General features: G+C 32.6%; 9 protein-coding genes across 9 annotated transcripts; 2 read left to right on the forward strand and 7 right to left on the reverse strand.

The window, feature by feature from the left end:
- Positions 1-564: 564 nt before the first annotated feature.
- Positions 565-2,610, reverse strand: PPL_08583 (uncharacterized protein; the record flags this gene model as incomplete). Its single annotated transcript, XM_020579391.1, has 1 exon — positions 565-2,610. The coding sequence occupies one exon, from the start codon at positions 2,608-2,610 to the stop codon at positions 565-567; it is 2,046 nt and encodes a 681-aa protein (XP_020430066.1).
- Positions 2,611-3,513: 903 nt separating this feature from the next.
- PPL_08584 (uncharacterized protein) lies at positions 3,514-6,354 on the reverse strand (the record flags this gene model as incomplete). The annotated part of the gene is made up of 3 exons (XM_020579392.1): positions 3,514-4,591; positions 4,750-4,988; positions 5,056-6,354. 3 exons carry the CDS (start codon positions 6,352-6,354, stop codon positions 3,514-3,516), a joined length of 2,616 nt encoding a protein of 871 aa, XP_020430067.1.
- Positions 6,355-6,646: 292 nt separating this feature from the next.
- Positions 6,647-9,497, reverse strand: PPL_08585 (C1 family peptidase; the record flags this gene model as incomplete). The annotated part of the gene is made up of 6 exons (XM_020579393.1): positions 6,647-6,675; positions 6,771-7,053; positions 7,111-7,458; positions 7,533-7,967; positions 8,683-8,723; positions 9,116-9,497. The coding sequence occupies 6 exons, from the start codon at positions 9,495-9,497 to the stop codon at positions 6,647-6,649; spliced, it is 1,518 nt and encodes a 505-aa protein (XP_020430068.1).
- Positions 9,498-9,627: 130 nt separating this feature from the next.
- Positions 9,628-10,766, reverse strand: PPL_08586 (uncharacterized protein; the record flags this gene model as incomplete). The annotated part of the gene is made up of 3 exons (XM_020579394.1): positions 9,628-9,730; positions 9,967-10,306; positions 10,457-10,766. The coding sequence occupies 3 exons, from the start codon at positions 10,764-10,766 to the stop codon at positions 9,628-9,630; spliced, it is 753 nt and encodes a 250-aa protein (XP_020430069.1).
- A 242-nt stretch (positions 10,767-11,008) lies between these two features.
- Positions 11,009-11,722, forward strand: PPL_08587 (uncharacterized protein; the record flags this gene model as incomplete). Its single annotated transcript, XM_020579395.1, has 1 exon — positions 11,009-11,722. One exon carries the CDS (start codon positions 11,009-11,011, stop codon positions 11,720-11,722), a length of 714 nt encoding a protein of 237 aa, XP_020430070.1.
- A 303-nt stretch (positions 11,723-12,025) lies between these two features.
- On the forward strand, positions 12,026-14,146 carry PPL_08588 (FNIP repeat-containing protein; the record flags this gene model as incomplete). Its single annotated transcript, XM_020579396.1, has 3 exons — positions 12,026-12,320; positions 12,411-13,574; positions 14,031-14,146. 3 exons carry the CDS (start codon positions 12,026-12,028, stop codon positions 14,144-14,146), a joined length of 1,575 nt encoding a protein of 524 aa, XP_020430071.1.
- Positions 14,147-14,499: 353 nt separating this feature from the next.
- PPL_08589 (uncharacterized protein) lies at positions 14,500-18,084 on the reverse strand (the record flags this gene model as incomplete). The annotated part of the gene is made up of 4 exons (XM_020579397.1): positions 14,500-14,538; positions 14,597-17,802; positions 17,870-18,014; positions 18,073-18,084. 4 exons carry the CDS (start codon positions 18,082-18,084, stop codon positions 14,500-14,502), a joined length of 3,402 nt encoding a protein of 1,133 aa, XP_020430072.1.
- A 566-nt stretch (positions 18,085-18,650) lies between these two features.
- PPL_08590 (uncharacterized protein) lies at positions 18,651-20,464 on the reverse strand (the record flags this gene model as incomplete). Its single annotated transcript, XM_020579398.1, has 3 exons — positions 18,651-18,703; positions 18,889-19,028; positions 20,457-20,464. The coding sequence occupies 3 exons, from the start codon at positions 20,462-20,464 to the stop codon at positions 18,651-18,653; spliced, it is 201 nt and encodes a 66-aa protein (XP_020430073.1).
- A 478-nt stretch (positions 20,465-20,942) lies between these two features.
- Positions 20,943-22,775, reverse strand: PPL_08591 (uncharacterized protein; the record flags this gene model as incomplete). The annotated part of the gene is made up of 2 exons (XM_020579399.1): positions 20,943-21,664; positions 22,058-22,775. The coding sequence occupies 2 exons, from the start codon at positions 22,773-22,775 to the stop codon at positions 20,943-20,945; spliced, it is 1,440 nt and encodes a 479-aa protein (XP_020430074.1).
- Positions 22,776-22,869: the final 94 nt, after the last annotated feature.

Here is a 22,869-nt window from a genome sequence, read left to right on the forward strand (position 1 = left end):
GATTAATAAACAAACCTCAGAACCTTCTTTAATATCAGGTGACACAAAATAATAATAAATAATTTGAAAAAAAATAAATTAAAATAAATATTTAGAACAAAAATAAATACAAATTACTATTCACTCAATCTTTCATTTAGAGCGCTCTTTATCAAGAACGGATATTAATGACCTAATGGGGGGATAAACCATCATGATTAAAAATATCAAGGTTTTGAACCTGCAAAAATCAAAAAACAACAAAAAAAATAGACTGGCTCTGAAACAAACAGGTTTAAAACCCTTATTGTTTTTTTTCAAGTTATTTTTAAGAGGGATCAAATGTCTTTGCAATTTCATTATTTATATCCACAAAAAAAAAACTTTTCGGGGCAACCATGGTGAAGAGTTGTAACCCCCGAAAATTATTCATCATTTTTTTTTTTCATAGGAAAAAAAAAAAAAATTCAAATCGGTTGAGCAAGACTCTACGTTTTGGGGCTTTCAATGAAACAAACCGTTGTTTAAAAAACAAAAACAAAAAACACTAAATCTATTATTATTTTTTTATAAAATTTACTTTATTCATAACAAGAAAACCATGAAACTTATCAAAATGATAATATCTAACGGGATGATTATTTGTGATCGATTCGCACTCGATGATGAAGGAGTCAATAGAACTTTGTCTAAACTTATTAGGTTGTTAATGTTATTCAGAGGTTCGAAAGAACCATCGATTCCGAGATTAATTTCAGTGTCGATCGAGAGTCCCCGATTATCTGCTTTCTTTGCAGAGTGATTCGATGGCGTATCGGAGAATCTCAGAGGTACGCAATGTTGATCGGTTGCATCTGGACACATCAATATGATATCTCCTGCTCGGACTTTCTCACCTGGTGGACACTTGTACCATTTTTCATTGACTTGTACCTCCAATGTTGTACCAATACATCTTTGAACACGACATGCAGGTATCAATTTATCTTTTGAAGACTGACCCTCGAAATGTAGAATACAAGCACTGTCCTTACCAAATACCTCGCCAGCAGACATTGGTTTTGTATTGGTATCAAAGCAATAGTATGTGGAATCCAAGTTGTCGTAGACTGAGCTAAATAAACAATAGTCAAAGGTATCTCCTCTCTGACTTCCAACGTTCTTCTCTCGCCAGTGTTGTTGATGACTTGGTAGTGCTTGTTGATAGGTAGCCCAAGATGCTACACCGACAGCATCTCTTGTTGGTGTACATGCACGTTGGTTGTTTATGTCTGTCCAATAACCTGGGTAGTTCCAGTTGGAGGGTCCGCACGAATCTAACGCAAATGAACATCCTTTAGCTCTTCCAAAGCGAAGTGGTTCAGCTTGATCTAAATTGATTAAACCATACCATCCTGAATCATAGAGTAATGCCAAAGTAAGATTGGAAAGAGGAGCAACTGCTTGTCCATAGCCGATCATTAACTCTGTATTGAAGATGGTTGCTTTCCAATGACTGTTTCTTGTTCCATCACCACCGTTGTTCTCCAATTCTGCACCAGGCATCTTATCACAATCAAAATGAGTTCTAACAATCTCTAAAACATTGGGTGTCGCAAGAAATGATCGTTGAACTTTGTATGATGAGCCAGATGGAGCAGCACCTCTAGCCAAAGTCATAGGGTTGATATTCGTGTTGTATGTACGTCCAGTTCTTCTATCGATGAAATACTTGAAGAGATCATCACTGAAACCGAGAGCATGAATAGCTTCATGAAGACTAGCTCTTAAAAACAGTTGCCATTTGGTTTGGTGTGTTCTTTGATATTGTAGATTGGCAAACGCTGAGAATACTTCTGGATTGATATTGATGTGACCTGCATATGGTCGGTTGTTTCCTTGGTCCAATAGACATGCGGTAGCATAGGCATTGACACTGGCTACTCCAATGGGATGTGCTGTGACATACATCATATAGTCTGCATTGAAACCATTACTCACGTCGATTGTAAATAATTCACGTCCACAAAAAGCAGTCTGAAGGAATGGTTGTTCAGGATAATAGAGTGGACCAGTCACTGTTAGGAAATTCTCAAAAGTACTAGAGATGAATGGCAAAACAATGTTGGTAATGAGAGCGATCAGCTCGTTTGTCAGAATATCTTGTGGACGACAGGTAACCATAGTGTTACTAAAGTTGATTCTTACTTTTTGTCCTACGAATTTACATGTCGATTTTTCGGTATTTGGAGAAAGATAGGTTGTATTGAACATTATTCTTATTGGATGAGTAGTGACAATTGGTTGCTTTCTGACATTTACAGACATAGTATCTCTTTTATTAAACTGACCCTCTTTATTCTTATTGGAAATATCAAACTGTCCATTAATATTTAAAAGATCATTACTATGTTGATGCTTAATATGGTCGTGAATACATTTGTGATTGTTCTCCAGAAATTCAGTGTAAATTTCACCTTTGTATCCATTTGCCAAACTATTTAATGTTTTAATATATTCCTCTAGGAACGGTCTGGCATAATCAATCGAATGATAATCGATATTTTGACTATTACTCAGAGCTCTACAGAAACTGCTATTCAATAAATATACATTAAATAATAATAATAAAAGTTGTTTTAAACTAAACATTTCTGTTCTGTTCCAAAAAACCAATTATAATAAAACAAACAGATATCTATTTTTTTTTTTATATTTATTACCTAAATACTAGATTACTTTTTTATTTTAAAATTGTTTCGAAATGGTATAAGAAAGTATTTTGAAATGGAATGTATTATAAAATGGGATCTTGTTATTAATCATTTATATTTGCCTCATGAATTTTGTACTAGTTTGTAAGTAAATGATGTAAAAGTAAAGTTTGCCAATAAAAAAGACAGAATTTAGGCAATAGGGTATTTTACCAAAAGATAAAACAAGATAATTGATTAAGTCGATATCATGGTAGGTATACCAAACCAAAGATATGCACCAATTATCAAGATAAATGAATTTTTTTCAATACAAACAATACAAACATTTACAATTCTTTTATCTCTTTTAAGCAATAGTTATTGATTGACCCAAATAATTTTAAAAAGATTTATCAAAACAAAAAAAAATCAAACAATCTCCAACTCACACACTATTTAATAAGATTTAATTTTTATAAATCAATAGTATACAAACACACCACTATCCTTATACTTTCTAACCAATTGATTTGCTTATACTATTGTATGTTATTATAGTACCAATACAACAACAACAATATATCTAGATTTTAAATAAATAATCAATTTGAATTAATTTTTTTTTTATTTTTAAATGAAAAACAATTGTAATTTTCATCAACCAATGGTCAATAGAAATAGAATCATTAATCAATTAAACTATTATTAAACATTTCTTAAAACATTAATGATTATTCTAATCTATTTGTAATTTTAATCTAGAATGACTATTTTAAATGTATATTAGTTTGTTTATATGTTCTAATGATTAGTTTAAATTTATTTATCTTTGGTTTTGTTATTTTTTGTTGGTATTAAATTATTGATCGTCTTCTTCAGATGAGGGTGGTTCATCTACTAAATCTGGTAGGTCTTCATCTTCATCATCTTCTAGGTCATCTTCTTGTTTCTTTGATATTAATGTGGTTGTTGTCGATGATTTTGTTGTATTGTTACTTGATTCTTTTGTTGATAATACTGGTTTGTTGAATAAAGATTGATCGAATAAATTGGTTTTCATATTGCTCATTAAATTGGTAGTAGTTGTTTTGGTTTTTGTTGTATTGTCATCATCATCATCTTCCTCTTCTTCTTCATCATCATCATCCTCCACATTATCTTGATCTTCTTTGTTGTCGTCATCTTCTTCATCTGATAGATCATTCAATGAAATATCTAATTTATCTTTTGATCCCTCTTCTTCTTCTTCTTCTTCATCATCATCATCGTTATTATTAATCTCATTCATTTGCTGTTGATAGTTTGATGATTCAATCTGTTGGAATGTCTTCATGAAATCATCTTGTTGGTTGACACCGGAGAGAGAATGACCGTTTGTTGTAGAGGAACCACTACCACCTGATAATTGTGACAAAGAGATGCTGGTCATTGGTGGAGCCTGTAAGTTTGGTACTTGTGGATGAATCAATGATTGCGAGATGGCCAATCCTTTGGAGCATTTCGATCTGACTTTGGGATGTTCATCGTTCATTCCAATGGTGAGCAGTCTCAGAGCGTAGGGAAGAACGGGTGGTAATGATCCGATAGGACGCAAGACACTGGCACTCAAGCAACTGTAAAGTGCAGCACGGTACTTGTAGTCAGAGTAACTGGAATCTTGATAGACGGCAGACTGTCTCTTTGTTTGTTGTAACTGTTGACACTTCAAGAGTAAAGACAATACTGTTTGATCCAATTCAAATCTTAGAATATTACCATTATTACTATTACTATTGTTATTGCTATTGTTATTGCTACTGCTCAAGATTGATAAACAACTACCACAATAGAGTAAAACTTTACTGGCTACCTGTAGTGCAATGGTTCTAATCTCGTTGGCAATTGGGTTGTGGAGATGAGTAGAGTCAACGTTATCGATGGTCGATGTGTTGGATGTACTGTTGTTTGAAATGTTTGGAGTTGTTATTTGTTGTTGTTATTGTTTCCATTCTTTTTCTTTCCGTTGGTTGCTAATGGGGTTGAATTGACCTGTTGTTCTGGGATGAATGGTTGAACGTCTTTAATTAACATTGGTACCAAAGGAACTACCAGATACTCGGTACACGAAGATCCCAAAGACTCGATCACATCCAAGATACACTGGTAAACTTGCAATTGAATTTGTGAATTCGAATAGGATTCTCTCATTCTCAATGGACGCAACAATAACGATGAAATAGTTTTAGAGTATGGTAGCAATGCCTTTCTAAAACACTGAGACATCACCGATATCAATTGATAACTATATTGATGTAAATGACCTATTACTGCAACTAATTGTGCATAAACAATATCCTATTATTATGATTTAGAAGTGTTTGTTAGTTTAAGTGTATATACACATAAATATTAATATACATACTGAATATTCTAATCTTGATCTAATTTGTGTGAATCCAGTGTTTAAGATACGACAAATCAATTTGATGATTGGATCGATTGGAATGGAACATGCTGATTGTGTTGTGGATGTGAGTATGGAGATGAGACAGTTGATAAGTCCGTTGAATGCTTGTAGACGTTGTTGGGTGTGGAATAGATTGTTTGCAGAGTTTGGAAGCTTTGGAAGTTCGACGTTGGCAAGATGGTTGAGTTGTGTGAGGATTGCATCTTCACCAGCTCCGATCTTATTGGATGCTGGCATAACTACTGTTTTGGGATAGTCTTCGGATTGTTGTTGTTGTTTCGAGTTTTCCTCTACACCTTGATAGAATATCGATACGTGATGGTGTAGCTCTATAATAAGACGTTGGACCGCTACATCCCAATAGAGATCGGAACTGGCCAAACTGACTGATAACGACAACGAACCGATGAGAGAAGCTGCACACTCTTGAATCTTTGGATCTGGCTTCAAAAGCAGTGGATAGGCAATCGATTCTGTACGTGCTAAGTAAGGACGCATTGAACTGGTCAAAGAAACAAACAATGTCTTTAGAGCAATGAGACTACTGATTTTAGATTGTTGATTGTCAAAAGATTGTTGAGTTTGTTGTTGTGATGATAATGAAAGTGTAATGGTTGTGAATATTTGTTGGAGTGTAGCATTTACAACGATGGCACGACGAAGATCATTCCATTTCGAAGCTTTCTCTACAAGCAGTGAAAGTGCCATAATCGAAGTGATATAATCACGTGAATTTAATGTTGAATCGGATGATTTATTGTTGTTATTGTTGGTGGATGGAGTTGATAATCCAGTGAGAATACGTATCCATTGATCTGTATGTTGTAGCATTAGGTCGTAGTCACAAACTCTGATTGTCTCGAGCAATAAGTAGAGGGCCAGTGTAAGACGACCGTGTCCTACCTTCACCATTGTCGAGACACGAGTGACCCATTGTTGGATCAACTTGTCCTGTGAGTGATCGGCAATGATTGACTCTAAGCAATCTTGTTGGTGGAGCAATGCGACGATGTCTGGAATGTATGTAGTGATCAATTCACTGTTAGCACCGTCCGACAAGTATGAATCCATTATCGAACGTAACAACTGAACATTCAATGTATTATCTTTCTTCTCTACTACTTTCTGTACATCCTTTCCAATGATCTCCTCTTGCAACTGAGCAGCCGACTTTATTTTAGTCACTCTCTTTTTATTTTTATTCTCTGATTCTTCTCTATCATTGAAATTAATTGAATCTGCTAATCTCTTCATTTTCTAACTATATATATATATACAATATTTATATAAATATATATATTAAAAATAAATAAATAAATTAAATAAAAAAAAAAATTGTTTTCGTTACGTTTTTAAAAAAAAAAATTAAATAAAAAAAAATAAAAAATAAAAAAATGATCAAAATTTTTTAGGAGTGAAAGTTGATTTATTTATTTCTATTTATTTAAAAAGGAATATATATTTTATATTATCTTAAGATCGTTAATTAATTAAATAATAAATAAATATATAACTAATTTGTTATTATTATATTATCATTATCATTTTAAACAATTGGGTATGAAGCACATGAAGCTGTGAATATTGATAAAATAAAAGAAAGAAAGAAAGAAAAAGTTAGATTATTGAAAATGTTATTTTTTTGCTATAATATTGTTTGATTAACTTACCAATACCGCAATTGTTATCTCTATCCTTTGACATGTAAATGAAACCTTTGTCACCCCATGAAGTTCCCCAGGAATTCTTGACGATCCAATAGTTTTTGGTGTCATCGGTCTTTGGAACTTTAACACGAACTTGTGAACCTTTGTGGACTCTAGAGTCAGAGTCTGGTGTTCCGCTACCGTATCCGACTACCAAGACACCGTGATCGAGGTTGACCGACGAGCAACTGGCATCGTAGTAGATACCGTGTGAGTAGAGTTGGAATGAGTTGTGGGAGGCATCAATCTATAAATGTTTTGTTAGTTAGTTCTTTTTTAAAAGTTAGAATTTCAATAAACATACAGCAACAGAGACTGGACCGGCATTCTTAACGGCATCGGCCAAATCCGACTCGGAACCGGCAGTGATGTTCTTGTACGATGAAATGGTGGCACCGCTATTGGCTTTGTTGTATTTACAGGTGGTACCGCTGCTGGCAGTGTATGGATACGATGACTCAGTGTCGATACCATTGTTTGTGATGATATACTCGAAGGCGTAATCCATCAAACCACCATTGCAACCCATATTACCCTCACTAGTTGAACAATCAACCAAATTTTGCTCGGACAACTCAACCATATTTCCAGACTTAATTTGGTGAGCACCTTCTACCGATCCAGTAGTTGAGAATGACCAACAAGATCCACACTGAAAAAAAAATTGTTTGTTAAATGATTAGTTTAATTGTTATTATTATTATTAATCTTTGTTTTAATACTTACTTGACCTTGATCCTTAATGGGAGAAACAGCACCTTTTTGTCTCCAATCTACAGTTGCGGAATCACCAAAGACCGATTGTAAGTTGGAAACTTCGTGGTTACCTGGAGTACCCAAGACAGCCTTCTTGTGAGTTCCCAAGTAAAATTGACGGTATTCGAGATTGGTAAGATCAGCCAAATGGTTCAAACCAAGAACGGTCTGTGAGTTCTTTGAGTTCCAGGAGTGTACGAAATCCATGTTGCTCTTGAAAATCGAGAATCTCTTTTTAAACTCAGAGACATCGTATTTCTTTTCGAAACGGTCAATCCAGTTTTCGAATTCATTTTTATATTGCTCTTCACTGAATAACAGTGCATTGGAGATTGCAATCAATCCAAATATTAACAATAAAATATTTATATATCTATTCATGATTTTAAGAAAAATAATTGAAAACTATTTAATTTATAATTATATAATTAATAATATATTTTGCGCGAAAAAAGTTGATGATGATGTTGATAATTTTAATGATGTAAAATAAAAAAATGAGAACAGATAATTAAAATTATAATTTTTATATAAAATATATTTTGATTATGATTATTTGTTACAAAATTACAAAGTAGTAATATGTGTTTGAAAATTGAATATATATATATTATTATGAAAAAATGGAATCTAGATGGTTGTTATTTATACTTGTTTTTTTTTTTTTTTAATTTGGAAAGATAAAAAGGAAGATGAACGAATGACCTATTTTTATATATATGGCTGTAGTGTTCGAGTAGATATTAGATGAAATGTATGATGTTGTTGTTGCCATCCAAACACTTGCAAATAATAACCAATACACCCACCTTTTTTTTTTTTTTTAATAGTTTTGTATCTACCAACAACCATCACAAAATGACCACACCTATCATCAGTTCAGTTCCTTTGGATAGCCAGTTAATTATTTTTATACTTTTTGAAAAAACTCGTGATGATACAAATATTTGCCAATAGAAATACCACACAATTTTTTATTTATTTTTTCATTGGCTGATGGAATGATAGGTGGTTGGTTTTCATTATCCATTTTTTTTATTTATTTGTTTTTTTTATTATTATTATTATAAAAAACTGACAATTAAACACAAACACACACAACACACTAACACACATATACACAACGAAAGGATGATTCGAATGAATGTTCAATTGAACTTTCTTTTTAAAAAAAAAACAACATTAAATATAATAAATTGAATGAAACAATTTCCATAGAATAAAGAATCTGTCGTTATAACTTTTTTGGGTTTGAGGAAGGGGGTGACATTATCATACCTTTGATTGAAACACATTAACTGACATCTCAGTCTTTTATATTTATAGATTTATTTTATTTTAAGAATATTATAATGAAATTTCAATAGAGATTTGATTTGACTTTTTTAATTTATATTAATTCTTAACAAACACAAGTGTTGATTAATCAAAGAATTAAAAATTAAATTTATTTTATTAAATATAATTTAAATTGATTATTTTACAATTCTCCTTATTTAGATCAAGGGAATGATTAAACAATGAGTTCGCAAGTATTCCTACGTTAAATATGCCATGATGAGGACCAAATCCAATGAAATATTGATCATCTAGCTTTCGAAGTGTATATTGTATAGCCTCGCTTTCTAAATTGAATTTGGTTGTAGTGACAATTCTGTTTGTGATTTGTGATGCTGATGGCAGAGAGACACTTCGAAGTGAAGTGAAACATGAACACAGTCTATCGCTTGGATTGAGAGATCTAACCGTTAGATGTTCAATTGATTCCGGTATGATTGGAGATCGTAGACATACCAGGCTATTGATATCCAACACTCTGACAGAGCTCGGTATGGTGTCGTCGCCAACTTTATTTCTATCGGTATAACCTAACTTTAATTCCTCCACACCGAATGGAATCTCTCTCATGATCCCTCCATTCTTATGAATATACATGAATGTAAACACCAGCTTCCGGATCTTCAAACCTTCGAGTGATTCCTTCGGTTTGAAACCGCAGACAGTTAACTTTTCGAATTGGTATTGCGATCGATCCGGAAAGATCTCATCGATTTGATACTGGGAATCACCAAGATCCAAATGATTGATAGATGTTGGCATTGCCGATACCAGTGTTGATCGCGTGTAGAGTTTCAGCCGGTTGAGGTTCGGTGGAAGTTGACTTAGATCTATCTTATTAAAGATTTCCATGTCTGGATTGCACAGAGTCAATCTCTTTAGATTTACAAGTGGTCGTACTATCGTTTCCAATAGATCTTGTGTGACACCAGTTAGCGTGTGTAGCGTCTGAGGTAGCTCTCCTTCGAATGTAGAATAGGCATGATTAAGATGCAGTACTTCAAGAGCTGATGGTAGTACTCCAGCTGCGAAATGCTGAGAGTATAGACTGATCAGTCGAATATACCTTAGAGACTCTGGTAGTGAACCTTTCTTCAAACGATTATTGAATTCGAAACCGAGTGAAAGCTTCTCCAATGTGGTCGGTAGTACACCCGGTTCTATTGGTTGATTGAATCTGTCTCCAAACTCTAACGATCTAATTGTCGGTGGAAAACATCCTTGGAATAGCGGTTCATCAAAACGTCCTGTAAACTCAATCGATGTCAGACTCATTGGCAACGGAAACTTTAATGTTCTACATTTCAATAACTTTACTACATTGAAAGTAGTAGCTAGAAATGACATATCATCTTGATTTATAGTTATCTTATAGTTCTTTGATTTATCTATAGTATTGATATTATCTTTATAAAACATAAAATAATAATAATAATAATAATAATAATAATAATAATAATAATAATAATATAATAATAGTTAGCTACTACTCCTACTAATTTATCGATAATAATAGTAATTGTGTAAATAATATAATATAAAGTTACTTTAGTTACCTATATTTGTTATGATGAAATCATAAGGTTTATCTTCACTATCTTCACCTAAAGATAGAGTAAATTTTCTTTTTTGTTCAATCGCATCGAATAGCAAAGATCGATATGAATTCAAAAAGATATGTGGTTTCATTGAGCTGTATAAACGAACATTGTTGAACTTTAAATATTTATCTCTATCATTGAACCATCTTTTACAAACTAAAGTGAAACATATTTTATCTATATTATCTGAAAGGTTATTAACAATATTTGATAATAAAACATGTGGGAAATTTAAAAATATATTTAAATTATTATTATTACTCATTATTATTGTACTTTTTTTTATTTTTTTGGTATAATGTTCGATGTTTTTGGGGTGTGGGTTATTTTAAAAATCTTTTCACCTAATTTAGTTGTACTTGAATTTCCAATTTGGAGTGGAACATAACAATGTTATAACACTTTACAAATTTGTTTTTGTAAATTTTAAAGTTTATCTTTATAATTTGTTCATTTATTAAATAGTTTTTTTTTTTTTTTTTAAGAATAAAATAATTATATATAATTATGGCAAAGACAAATAAGGGAAAATGTGAAGGATGTTCTGTCACTGGAATCATTCCGAAAGAAGCAGCACAGCATTGTCAGAAGTGTCCTCAGATCAAACAGAAACTAAATGTAAAGGGTGGAACTGCAACAGAAGCATTCGTTGCCATTGTTTTCGGTGATCGTGTAGCCACTGAATACTGGATGAATGTGCTGATACCTTGCGATACGCCAGTCTATGAAGTTGAAGAGTTTCTCAAGGACATATGGCTAGAGTGTTGCGGTCACATGACCACTTGGGAAGGTCTGAAAAATGGGGTCGGTGAGTTTAAAGATATCTACGGTGGCAATGAGGAGCCAGATGAGAAGGACGTTGCGATCTCAGAGTGTGTCGATCTCGGTGGGACAGTCTCGATGGACTATGATATGGGAACAACGACCACTGTCAATCTTATGTTTTACGAGAAGATTAACGTCAAGATGGACGATCCAGGCATCAGAGTACTGATTAGAAACACCATTAACAAGCCCAACTGTAAGGAATGCAAGAAACCTAATCATCCAGTTCACTACACCTGCGATGATTGCGACTATTCCAAGATGTGTGAGGAATGCGGTGACGGTGAACACGAAGAACACTCAAAAACCACAATCTCAAACTCACCAAGATCTGGATCCTGTGGATACTCCTATGACGACGATGAAGAAATACCAGAACAATATCAGTTGAGTTAAATAAAAAAAAGAAAAATTAAGTTTAAACAAAATTAAAAAAAATTGATTCTTGAAGAAATTTCAAACAAAAATATGTGTAATTCATTTTATCCCTCCTCTGAATGAATTCAGTTTTTGACTACAATCATTTTCTTATAGTTTTTGAAAAGTTTCTAAATATTTTGTTTATTGTATTGGCCTCTCTAAATATTAAAAACAGATTTTATTTTTTTCATCTTTATCGTCTTCAATAAAAAAAAAATGTTCCTCTGTTTTTTTTTTATTTTTTATTTTTCTTATAAAGTTACTGATAACGACATCTAGATGAACGATTCAAATATATTTGTAAATTTATCACATGTATTATTATCAAAGATAACTAAATATTTAAGAGATAACATCGATAAGATATTCTTTAGTTTAGTTTGTAAAAGATGGTTCGAAGAAAGACATAAATATCTAAAGTTTAACAGAGATCGTTTCTTCATTAACAGTGAATCTAGTATTTTATTGAATTCATATCGATCATTAATACAGGATTCTTTTAAAAAAGAAATACCAAATGGTTTACATATAGGCAACAATGTTGATGTAACGTATGATATAAGTACAACAATAGGTAATTATAGAAATCATTGATATTAGATTAGGTTAAACACGATAAAAATAGATTTTAACATAAATTTGTTCATATTATTATTATTATAAGATGGTCTAAAATCTATTGATCCAACAAATATACGTAAAGTGGTGGCTGCTTATTATTGTAGATTACCATCTGAAACCGAGGAGATCTATTCATTCATAGAGAGATCGAATGTTACTAAGCTCGTGTGTTGTCAAACAATGAAATATAGAATACCGATGAATCTAACATCAATTATATTCCCATATTGGTTCAATGAACCATTGGTCAAAGATCATTTACCACCGACATTGAAGAGTCTTTCATTAGGTGAACAATTCAATCACCCGATCGAACCAGGTGTTCTTCCAGATACACTTGAAAAGTTGAAGATAAACTCGAAGTACAGTCATATTATGCTTCAAGGAGCGTTACCATCGTCTCTAAAGTACTTTTACAGTTGGAATCATATATCTAGAATATGTGAGTTACCACCAAGCCTTGAAGTTTTGATTCTTAATTTGGATAGACCATCGCTCATCGATGGAGAGTTACCATTGACGTTGCGCAAGTTGGAATATGCACCGAATACATCACAACTCTCTATAAAATCACTTGTCAATATTGAATCACTAACTTTGGATGATGCTAACATCAACAATAATTCGATATTTGATCTAAGTCAGCTTCCACCCAATCTGAATCAATTGACTCTTATTACTTTGTCGAGGTTGACATCAGCAATGCCAACATCACTCAGACACTTGGATCTCGGTTATCATTCAAACTATGATATCGATGAGATCTTCCCAAACCGATCAAACTATCAATTCGAAAGTTTGGCATGGTGTGGCAATAGAAATAAGCGAGAATCACTTGAAGGATTGAAGATCAAGAGTTTGACTGTTTTATTTGAAGATGGATATGGAGAAGACCTAGATTTACCATCGATCTTGACCATTCCAAATGGTATTGAATCATTGGAGATTTGCGAAACTCACATGAAAATCCTCAATGAACAATCAATACCATCATCTGTAAAAGTATTGGAAATTCATAATTTCGATTGTTTTGAGTGTGACCCATTCATTCCAAAAACAGTTGAACATCTGAAAGTCCCATATTTGGAATCCTACGATGTATTAAATAATTTCTATCCTTCATCTCCAAATCAAATTATAACGATTCCACAATTGTCAAGCTCAAATATCAGTTCAAGGTTTGAAACTACTCATTTTGAATTATTTGGTAATAGGTTTGATACCAGACTTACAATCCGAAAACTTGATGAAAAACACTATATTATTTATGGTGAAAGTGACCATAATAGATTTATTGCAACACTCTTAAACGAAACACCCACCTTGGATAAAATAAACATGTTATTTTAATAAATAAATATTAGAATACAAGTTAGTTGGGAGTAGATTAAGTTCCCAATTGAATAATGATTGATAATAAACTTGATAATAATAATGAATATAAATTCATTCAAGCATCATTTTATATCATCTCAAATCTATGTGTTTAGGAGCAAACTCACTAAAAATCATTAGAAAGTTAGATGATAATTACTATTTTGTTTTTGGGTTATATCTTACCAATGGATTAATAATTGGATTTCTTCATCATTCAAAGTTTAAAGTTTAATTATTTAATTTAAATGTTTCATAGAATCACAGATATATATAATAATACCATCAGTAAAATTCTTGGAAATTCCTAGTTTCGATTGCTTCGCTTATGATCCATTCATTCCTAAAACCATTGAACATCTGAAAGTTCCATTTTTAGATTATTACGAAACTACAAAGTCCTAAGTGATATCTATCCATCATCACCACACCAAATCATATCGCTTCCTTACATGCCAAAAATTATTTCAAGGTTTGAAACCACTCATTTGGAATTGGGTAATTACAGAATGACAATCAGAAAACTTGATGAAAACCACTATATTATTTATGGTAAACATGACTCTGATGGATTTATTGCTACACTCCTAAAACAAAACGAACCACCCACCTTGAAAAAAAATAAATTACGACAAATAACCAACTAAATGGAAGCGTTTTAAATAAATAAATAAATTTATCTTTATTTTAATAAATATACATATAAATATATATAAATGTGTATGTTTGTTTAATTAGGCGAATTGGGTTGCCATTATTTAAACCAATGGAATTTCTTCATCATGTTTTGGTATCATCTAAAAAAAGAAAACAAATTAATAAATTATTTATTATTATTAGTTTATAATTACATACATTTAACATCGCAATTGTATTCTTTGATTCAAATTGTAATTCTCTAATGAATCTATGGAAGAATATAAAGTAAAGTATAATATAGCCAACTGAGAAAATACTGGAAACAATGATAGAAGTTAGGAAACACTCTGTAACTCTATCGAGAAGTTCAAATCCAACAGTGTATGCATAGTTATCACTTCCATCGTAGAGATCCTCTTTCGACTCCATCTTTATATATCCCCAGTAGTAGTTACTTCCTGTCAACTTTGACGCGTTCGTCTCCATCGATAGATTCATAGCCGATTGCAAATAGAATTCAATAATAGCATCGAGTCCATTAGAAATGATATCTTGGTAGGTGTCGTTAGATTTCAAACAAGGATCTAATTTACGAAGACAGTCACGTGTATTGAAATAATAATCTGGTCCGGTCATCTTTGTGTTACTTCGCCACTGTTTCAGCTCGTTGTGGTCATTCCTCATGTTGACAACCGATTCCTTAATGGATTCTTGCATGTAGGATCGCTGTTTCTCGTTGTAGATAATCTCTTGTGCGTAATACAGAATCATTCTAATGTAGGTGGCTTGACCTTCAGCTAGATAGACTTCTCTGGCTTTCAAACGAATCTCTCTAATCTGACTGGATGTAGAGATCAAGAATGCAACAATCATTAAAAATACAATGATCTCTGCTGCCAAATATCGAAAATGCATTCGTTTCATCAGCTTCTTACTCATTTCTCTGAGAAGTTTCTCTCCTTTCTCCTTATCCTCTTTCTCTTTCTCTGCGTTACTATTAACACTACTATTGCTATTGACACTCGATCGGTGACCAGCACTGAATCTCGAGAAGAAGATAGCAACACTGTTTCTACGCTGTGGTTGTTGTTGATGATGTTGTACTTGGTCCAAAGCAATAGAGTTGGCAGTGATTGGTGCGAAATGAATTGTCTTTCTTGGTGTATTGATGTTTAGATCGGTTGTTGCAGCTGTAACACCATTGCCATCCGAAGAGTCAATCATTGTCGGTGTTTCGAATGTACCTTGATCTTGTTGATTCTGTTGTTTCATTTCGTTCTCAATGATATACAACTTCTTTAGACTGACAGCTGCCATCTTCTCGGAGATATGTTTAGGTACATGTTGGAATGTACCGAGAATATCTATCTTTTTCCTTGTGATTTTGTTTACCACCGGTATGATAAAGATAACATTGAACACAACAATCAAAACAATGACTGCCAGTGTTACACCGATATTTACCAACATGAGTACTTCCATCAGCATCTGAGTGTTTGTCAACCACTGACCAAAAAGATTCATCAGCGACGTTGCAAGATTCTTGGTGTTGTCAGTGACCCATCTAAACACCTGGTTGTTATTCGATACCGATGCTTGCCAATAAGTAGAGTTTGGTCGATTCATCGATTGATTCATACCGATTGCTACACGCTCAGGTATTATACCATTGATAGAATATACCAGTGAGTCTAAAAAGTTACCGGATGAATCCTCTGTGTATGTTTGAATGTTCTTATCGTTATAGATATCATACATTGTGCCAGACTTTATCTCGTATTTGGTTCTGTTGAACTCCGATAGATTGAAGATTCGAGCACCTGTATCCAGACCCCAAGTCACTGGATGACCAGTTACCAGTTTGTAGTGATCTCTGTCGTAGTTGGCAATTGTCTTTTCTCCTAGGTAGATAGCATTGTGAAGGTTCAAAAGCTGAATCGATCTTCGATCGAGAGTCATCGATTGATTCAGCGCTGTATTATAGAGACTGGTTACATTTGGATTTTTCTGATAGGCTTGTGCTGCTATCTGTGAAGATCTAAGGTAGAATGCAATGTTGCTTGCTGTTACGACATAACTACCGGTGATACGCAGACGCATTACTTCATACTTGGTATCTTCCAATCGAATGTAAAGATGAGCAAATATAGACATTGTACTGATGATAAATATTAGAGTTGCTGCAATGAGAACGTACTTCAATCTTTGAATTGGTTGATTCTGTTTCTTTAATTCGATTTCTATCTTTGTTTCCACTTGTTTGGGGGCAGGAGCATCACTTGGAACTTGACTAGACAAATTCATTGATCTCATTGAAGGTGAACTTTCATTGCTAGCTAAAACTGTCATCTCAATAGCATTGTTGTTATTTCTACTACGGTTAAGTTGTTGGTTGTTGTTGTTGTTGTTATTACTATTACTACTTGACGTGGTAGAAGAATTGCTGTTGGAAGAAGATGTTCTGTGGAAACTGGTTTGAGAAACAACTGGATGATCAGGTAGATTCTCAAGAGTAGACTCTTCCTCTACTATCATTAAGTTTGCACCGCTTACACTATTCAAATTACCACTGCTATTGTTATTAGTGTTATTATTGCTGTGTAGAGAATGAACTGATTCTTTCTTTTCCAATGTCTCCAAAGTACTACTATCTAGTTTCAACGATGGAATAGGTGGATGGCTCAATAACGATTGTTCCTCTTCGATTTTTCCTGCTCTATCCAACAATTCGCAAGCAGCATCTTTATCATTCATGACATCCTCCACGAATATAGCATAGTCACGAATAATACGACTGGAATTTGGATGCATTTCCAACAAACGTTTGTAATAATCGTTTGCTTTATGTTCATATCTTGAAATTTGAGCACCTTGTCTTGATAACACTGCAAACTGTCTGGCATTCTTGGAGGCTGCTATCGTCCAGAATTTGTTAATCGCTCGCAATGATGAAATATGATATTTCCTCGAGAGTGAACAGAGTCGTTTGAACTCTACGTACACCATAAAATCCTTAAAGTTCTGTCCTGCTCCAACACCGTTGGCTTCATTAGCACGCTCACGAGCACGTTCTTGGTGGTAGACGAAAAAATGAATGTCCCAGAAAGGTTTGGTGGCTTTGAGACGATCGAGAACTACATGTGATTGAGCTTGGTCATTCTTATGGATTAGTAGGAAGTAACAATACGATTTCAAGATGGTCGAAGAATTCGGTGACTTTTTCAAACCAGCATTATAGAGATCGTACATCACCTCGATACCTTTCTCACGAGCAAGAACCGATTCATCGTCGGTGGCATTTGGATCACCAATTAAATATCGCGATACAATTTCATAGTCGTTAGAACAAACAAAAGGTTTCCAATTATCTTTATCAAATTTATATTGTTCCACTGTTTTTAATAGATATCTTTTTCTATATTCTGGAATTTTAAAAATAAAATAAGTAAATAGGAATATTATAATTTTCTTAATTTTATTTATAATTACCTATGATTCCAGCTCCCAATAAACAAACAGGTACCAAACCAATGAAGAAAATATACATAACAGCAATTTCATTATTGCCATTCAATCTGATTACAATTAAAAGACAAATAGATGCCCATAAAGTCATTGCTAATAAAGATGTTCTCTAAATGTATATAATTAGTAAATTTATTAAAAAAACTATAAAATAATAATTAACTTACAAATTGATTCATTCTATGACTGTAAAATGGCATCATAATAATTGATAATATAAAAACAATTGATAGAGATACAAATAGAATGACTCCAAGTGCTATATATGATTCAAATGCTATTTGGAACACTAAAGTAAGGAATATCTTGAAACCAAGCAAGCATAATTCGTATCTTGCATTCATTCTAGAAAACGTGTTGGTGACATGGGGATCCATTTCGAAATAGGTTGAACAGGTTATGGCTGCATATGGTATCAGGATGAGAAGTGATATCACTGAAAAACATATACTAATAATGTTTTGTGTGCCATAACAACTAATATTCTGTGGGAAGTGAATAATGTTGCCACTACTACAATTGAATGAGATAGACCAAAGCGAAACCAGAGGAATGACAAGGAATGTAACTAAACCAGCCACAAAGATTCGCAGAGTCTTTATAGGGAAGATATAGGTAAAATTTTTTCGATGGAAATGATAAGCCATAAAAAAAGTATTAAAAATGGCCAGGTAAAATATTGCTTGGGAAATCCAAAAAAATATAGTAAAAATAGGGTATGATGAAAGCGGCGTTTGGTTGATAATCATGTAGAGTTTGGACATAAATCTGATCTCTTTAGGCCATGGAAAATAATCTCTGTAAAATGAAAAACTAAGTAATTCTAAAATAATATTTAAGAATTAATAATCTTAATCTAATACAATTGTGGTATTTCATTTTTTGAGTAGGATAATATATCTTACCTATAAATTCAATAAGTGTACTTATAATAATAAATATTTTTGGAAAAATATTCCCATCTACCATGGCATATAAAATACTGAACGCTCCATTTGTAGTATAATGTTTTATCCATGTAAGATAGGAACTATCATCGGAAATCGAAGAGGTATAAGATTTCTCAGATGTAGTAGCTGTAGGTGTAGACATCTTTGATATAAATCTAGGCCTAATGCAATAGCTAATCAATATACAAAATTAATCCTTTGACTATTTAGAACTCTATTATATAAATGAATTAATTTGAAGTTAATAATAAAAATCGATATACGATTTGTGTGAAAAGTTACAAAATCTTACAAATCTATAATATTAAACAAAAAAAAATAATTAATATTGTTTTATAATATTTTTTCTTAAATTGAAAATCAATCATTTGACTATTTGGAATAACCAAAAGGTAAATATATATTAAGACAACAAACAATAACAACAACAACTATACAAAAATAACAAGATGAATGCTAAAAATAAAATAGTCTCATCACAACATTTGGGTTTGTTTAAATGAAACTGAGCATCTCTTGTTGAGATTTGGAACCATTTAAATTAATAATATTCCACAAGAATTAATCATGTTTTAATCCTACGCACTTTAATAAGTTGGGTTTAAAAAAACATAGCAAATACCGCCCGCCATTTATGATCACCCTAATCTTTTTTTAAAAAGATGAAAAAAAGATAGATATAAAGAGTTTGAGTGTCTGTTGAAATGGAAGAGTGTGTTGATGGACTAACTGAATTGAAATTGCAATATGTAAATAAAAAAAAATATATGAAGAGAACTAACTTGTGTGTGTTTGTTTTATATTTAGAAATCCTAATGTGGTGTATGTAAAAACAAAACATTGATTGATATATGAAAACAATAAGAGTGACTCTACAATTAGTAATACATAAAATGATTAAAATAAAATGTGGGGTTGTGTGATTTGTTTATTTAATATTTTTATATTTGATTAAAAATGATCATGCAATATGTGCACTATGCAAAATCAAACATACTTATTTTTTTAAAAAATTTCTTTTCTTTTACTTTTTCTTTTTTTTAAAATTTTAAAAATAAATAATAAAATAAGTACTACTTTTTTGAATGGATTAAATATTTTATTTACAAATCTATGTTCATAATTGTTTGGGAATAAAACAAAACCAACTTAAATTTAAACTTAACACAATTGTTGTATGTGTAATTTTTTTTACTGTATTATTGTAATTAATGGTGCTTTCAAAGTTGACCTTGAAAATTTGAACATAAACAAAGAGTTTTCACTTGGTCTGATTGATCAGTACCACTATCAACAATAGATCATTGGATGCTCTCGAAATCAATCGCCTCTCTAATGTCAGTGGCCTATAAAAATGATCATCGAACAAAAACAAAAAAAAAAAAAAAAAAAGCAACTCGCTTTTAATAAGAATATTTAACCATTTAGTAGATATCAACAACACTGCCTATGAATCATATTGTTTAGTTTTTTTTTTTTGTGTTTGGAGATAGATCTCTATTATCTTGTAATCATCAATAATAATCATTTGGTTATTTTTATTTTTATAGTAATTATATATGGGTGGTCCACACACAGTTGTGATTTGATTTGAAAAATACCCCTCCATTTTTTAACACCACAAAACGGTAAAGGTATCTTCATTTTTTTTTAATCATTAAAAATCATTTCCAAAAAAAGAAGTTTTGTGGTTTTCATCGATGTTTTTAAAGATCTGAAAAATAAAATTCACCAATAAAATTTATATTTTTCTTGATGTAAAATTTTTTATGGGGAGAATATGATCATCACAATCAAAAAAAAATAGTTTCTTTTTTTTGCAAATGAAATCAATTGAAAACAAAATAGAAACCATTTTATTTTTAATAACTAAAAAAACAAACAAAACTTTTTTGAGTTTTAATAATATTTTTTTCCAACCTATCAAAAACACAGATACCGACCCAGATATAAATTAAAATATGATAAAAATGGTTTTTAAAATAATATCTTGATGGTTTGAAGTTTATGGTTGAAAAAAAAAATTGTCGATTCCAAAGTGGATTGACTTTTTTCGGTGTATTTTGTTGGTGCATTTAATTTTTCAGTTAATTTGTGTTTGTTTGATTCTTGGTTTTGTTTTGTTCAATGTGTTCTCTGACTTCCAAGAGCTCACCATAAACCTCCCTGTTTAAATGTGTATAATATTTCGATGGTACGAATGATAATGCATCGATATGGTTGTTGGCGATGTAGGTTTTGTTGAGTAGCGGTATGTCGATGGTCGGTTTATCCCAAGAGTCACCGAGTGCAAGGTAGAGAGTGATAGTGGCAACTCCTGTCAGGTAGAACTGCGAATGCAGACACTGGAATAGCTCATTGAGATAGCTCACTACGATGCCTTTGATTATCGACCAAAAGATCTCTCGGCTCGTTAGCAACTTGATGTCGATTCGCGAAGGTATACACTTGGGTTGCGCCGACTTCATAAAGCAGTAGATCTGACTTGCGATATGGTCGACACTGTCAGCAAGACTCCGTAGCTCCAGCACCAAGTGGCGTGCTTCAAACAGTCCGTAATTGATTTCGTATATCGATATCTTTGGTAGCAGCTGTCTGATCTTGATCATCGTGGACATCTCTGGTTCGTTGTATTTTTGAACTTGATGAATGTAGACCGAGGAGCGAGTCACTGTCGAACCGTAGGTACAGCTGTACTTTGGATGTAGTTCTTTCTCAATGTATTTCTGTATCTCTTGATTTTTAGGCGATAGCCTTATCGCTGAATAGTCAATGTGTAAACTCAGCAATGTTGAGCTGTTCGCTTGTACTATTTGCTTTAGGTAGGGAAGATCGAACTTTTCGTATTGAGACAACTGACTTTCCTCTAATAGTAGCTGTGATTGTGTTCCGTGCCATAGATGTAGGAACTTCTTGCCTCTTGGCTTGTCGGTTTCCGTCTCAATAAAGGTGAGACTCTCTAGGTTGGCAGTGAGGAGGTGAAGGTTTATAAACTTGTAATAGTCGTCGGGTTCGTCTGGCTTTGGTTTTATGATGGTCTGTGTCAGTGATCTAAGATTGTGTAGACACGACGCTCTATGTTGCACCGGTATTAAGCCGATCTCAAAGTCGTTGAGATGCAAGGGCGGTGTCTTCAACAAACAGTATCTCGATCCAATGTTGATCACCGAATGAATATCCAACCAATCGAATGCACTCTTACAAACAAAGTCGGAAATCATATTAAAGAATTGCCATGATACCAACGGTAGTATACCAATCTTCCACTTTACAGGCAAACAAGTATCAGCAAAGAACTTCCACAATATATTCTTTATTATATGATAAGGTAGTATGTTGATAATGCTATTATAATAATTATTGTTGTTGTTATTGGATAGTGATGAATCGGCGGCATATCTATGTTCGTTGTCAATCTCTAATATCTCTATGAGTGTATGCGGGAGTGTAATGGCAGACAATGACCATCTCTGATGTTTATACCAATTGGCAAGTATAGTCGAGTGTATTCCATCGATGAAGAGCAACCTGGTAGATTGGCAGGTGGCAGCGGTACCAAAGTAGTATCTCTCGAGTAACGGTGGTAATAGATTATTAAGAAAATCAGACTTTTCTTGATTACTGTATTTTACATTGATCGTTATATTACATATATATTTTACCAATTCAATTGCATATTCAATTATATTTATTTGATTTGTATTATTACTGTTTTCATTATTATTATTATTATTATTATTACTATTACTAATACTGTTATTGATTGATTGATTTTTCTTTTCTAAATAATCAAATACACTTAGAATTGAATCTACATTCAACTTTATAACTCTATTAAGTTGATTTAACCATAGTTTGACATCACCTCTACTAGCAATATTCTTGATCTCAGTAACTTTTCTTTTTGTGTACAATGTCATCTTCGTCAAACTATAATTAACAAAAAACAATAAATAGATTGTTTGTAAAAATAGATGTAGCTTTATTTTTTTTTCCGAACTTCATCTAATTTTT

The sequence above is a fragment of the Heterostelium album genome, assembly GCF_000004825.1.
Source record: "Heterostelium album PN500 unplaced genomic scaffold PPL_scaffold9, whole genome shotgun sequence".
Taxonomy (NCBI): Eukaryota; Evosea; class Eumycetozoa; order Acytosteliales; family Acytosteliaceae; genus Heterostelium; species Heterostelium album.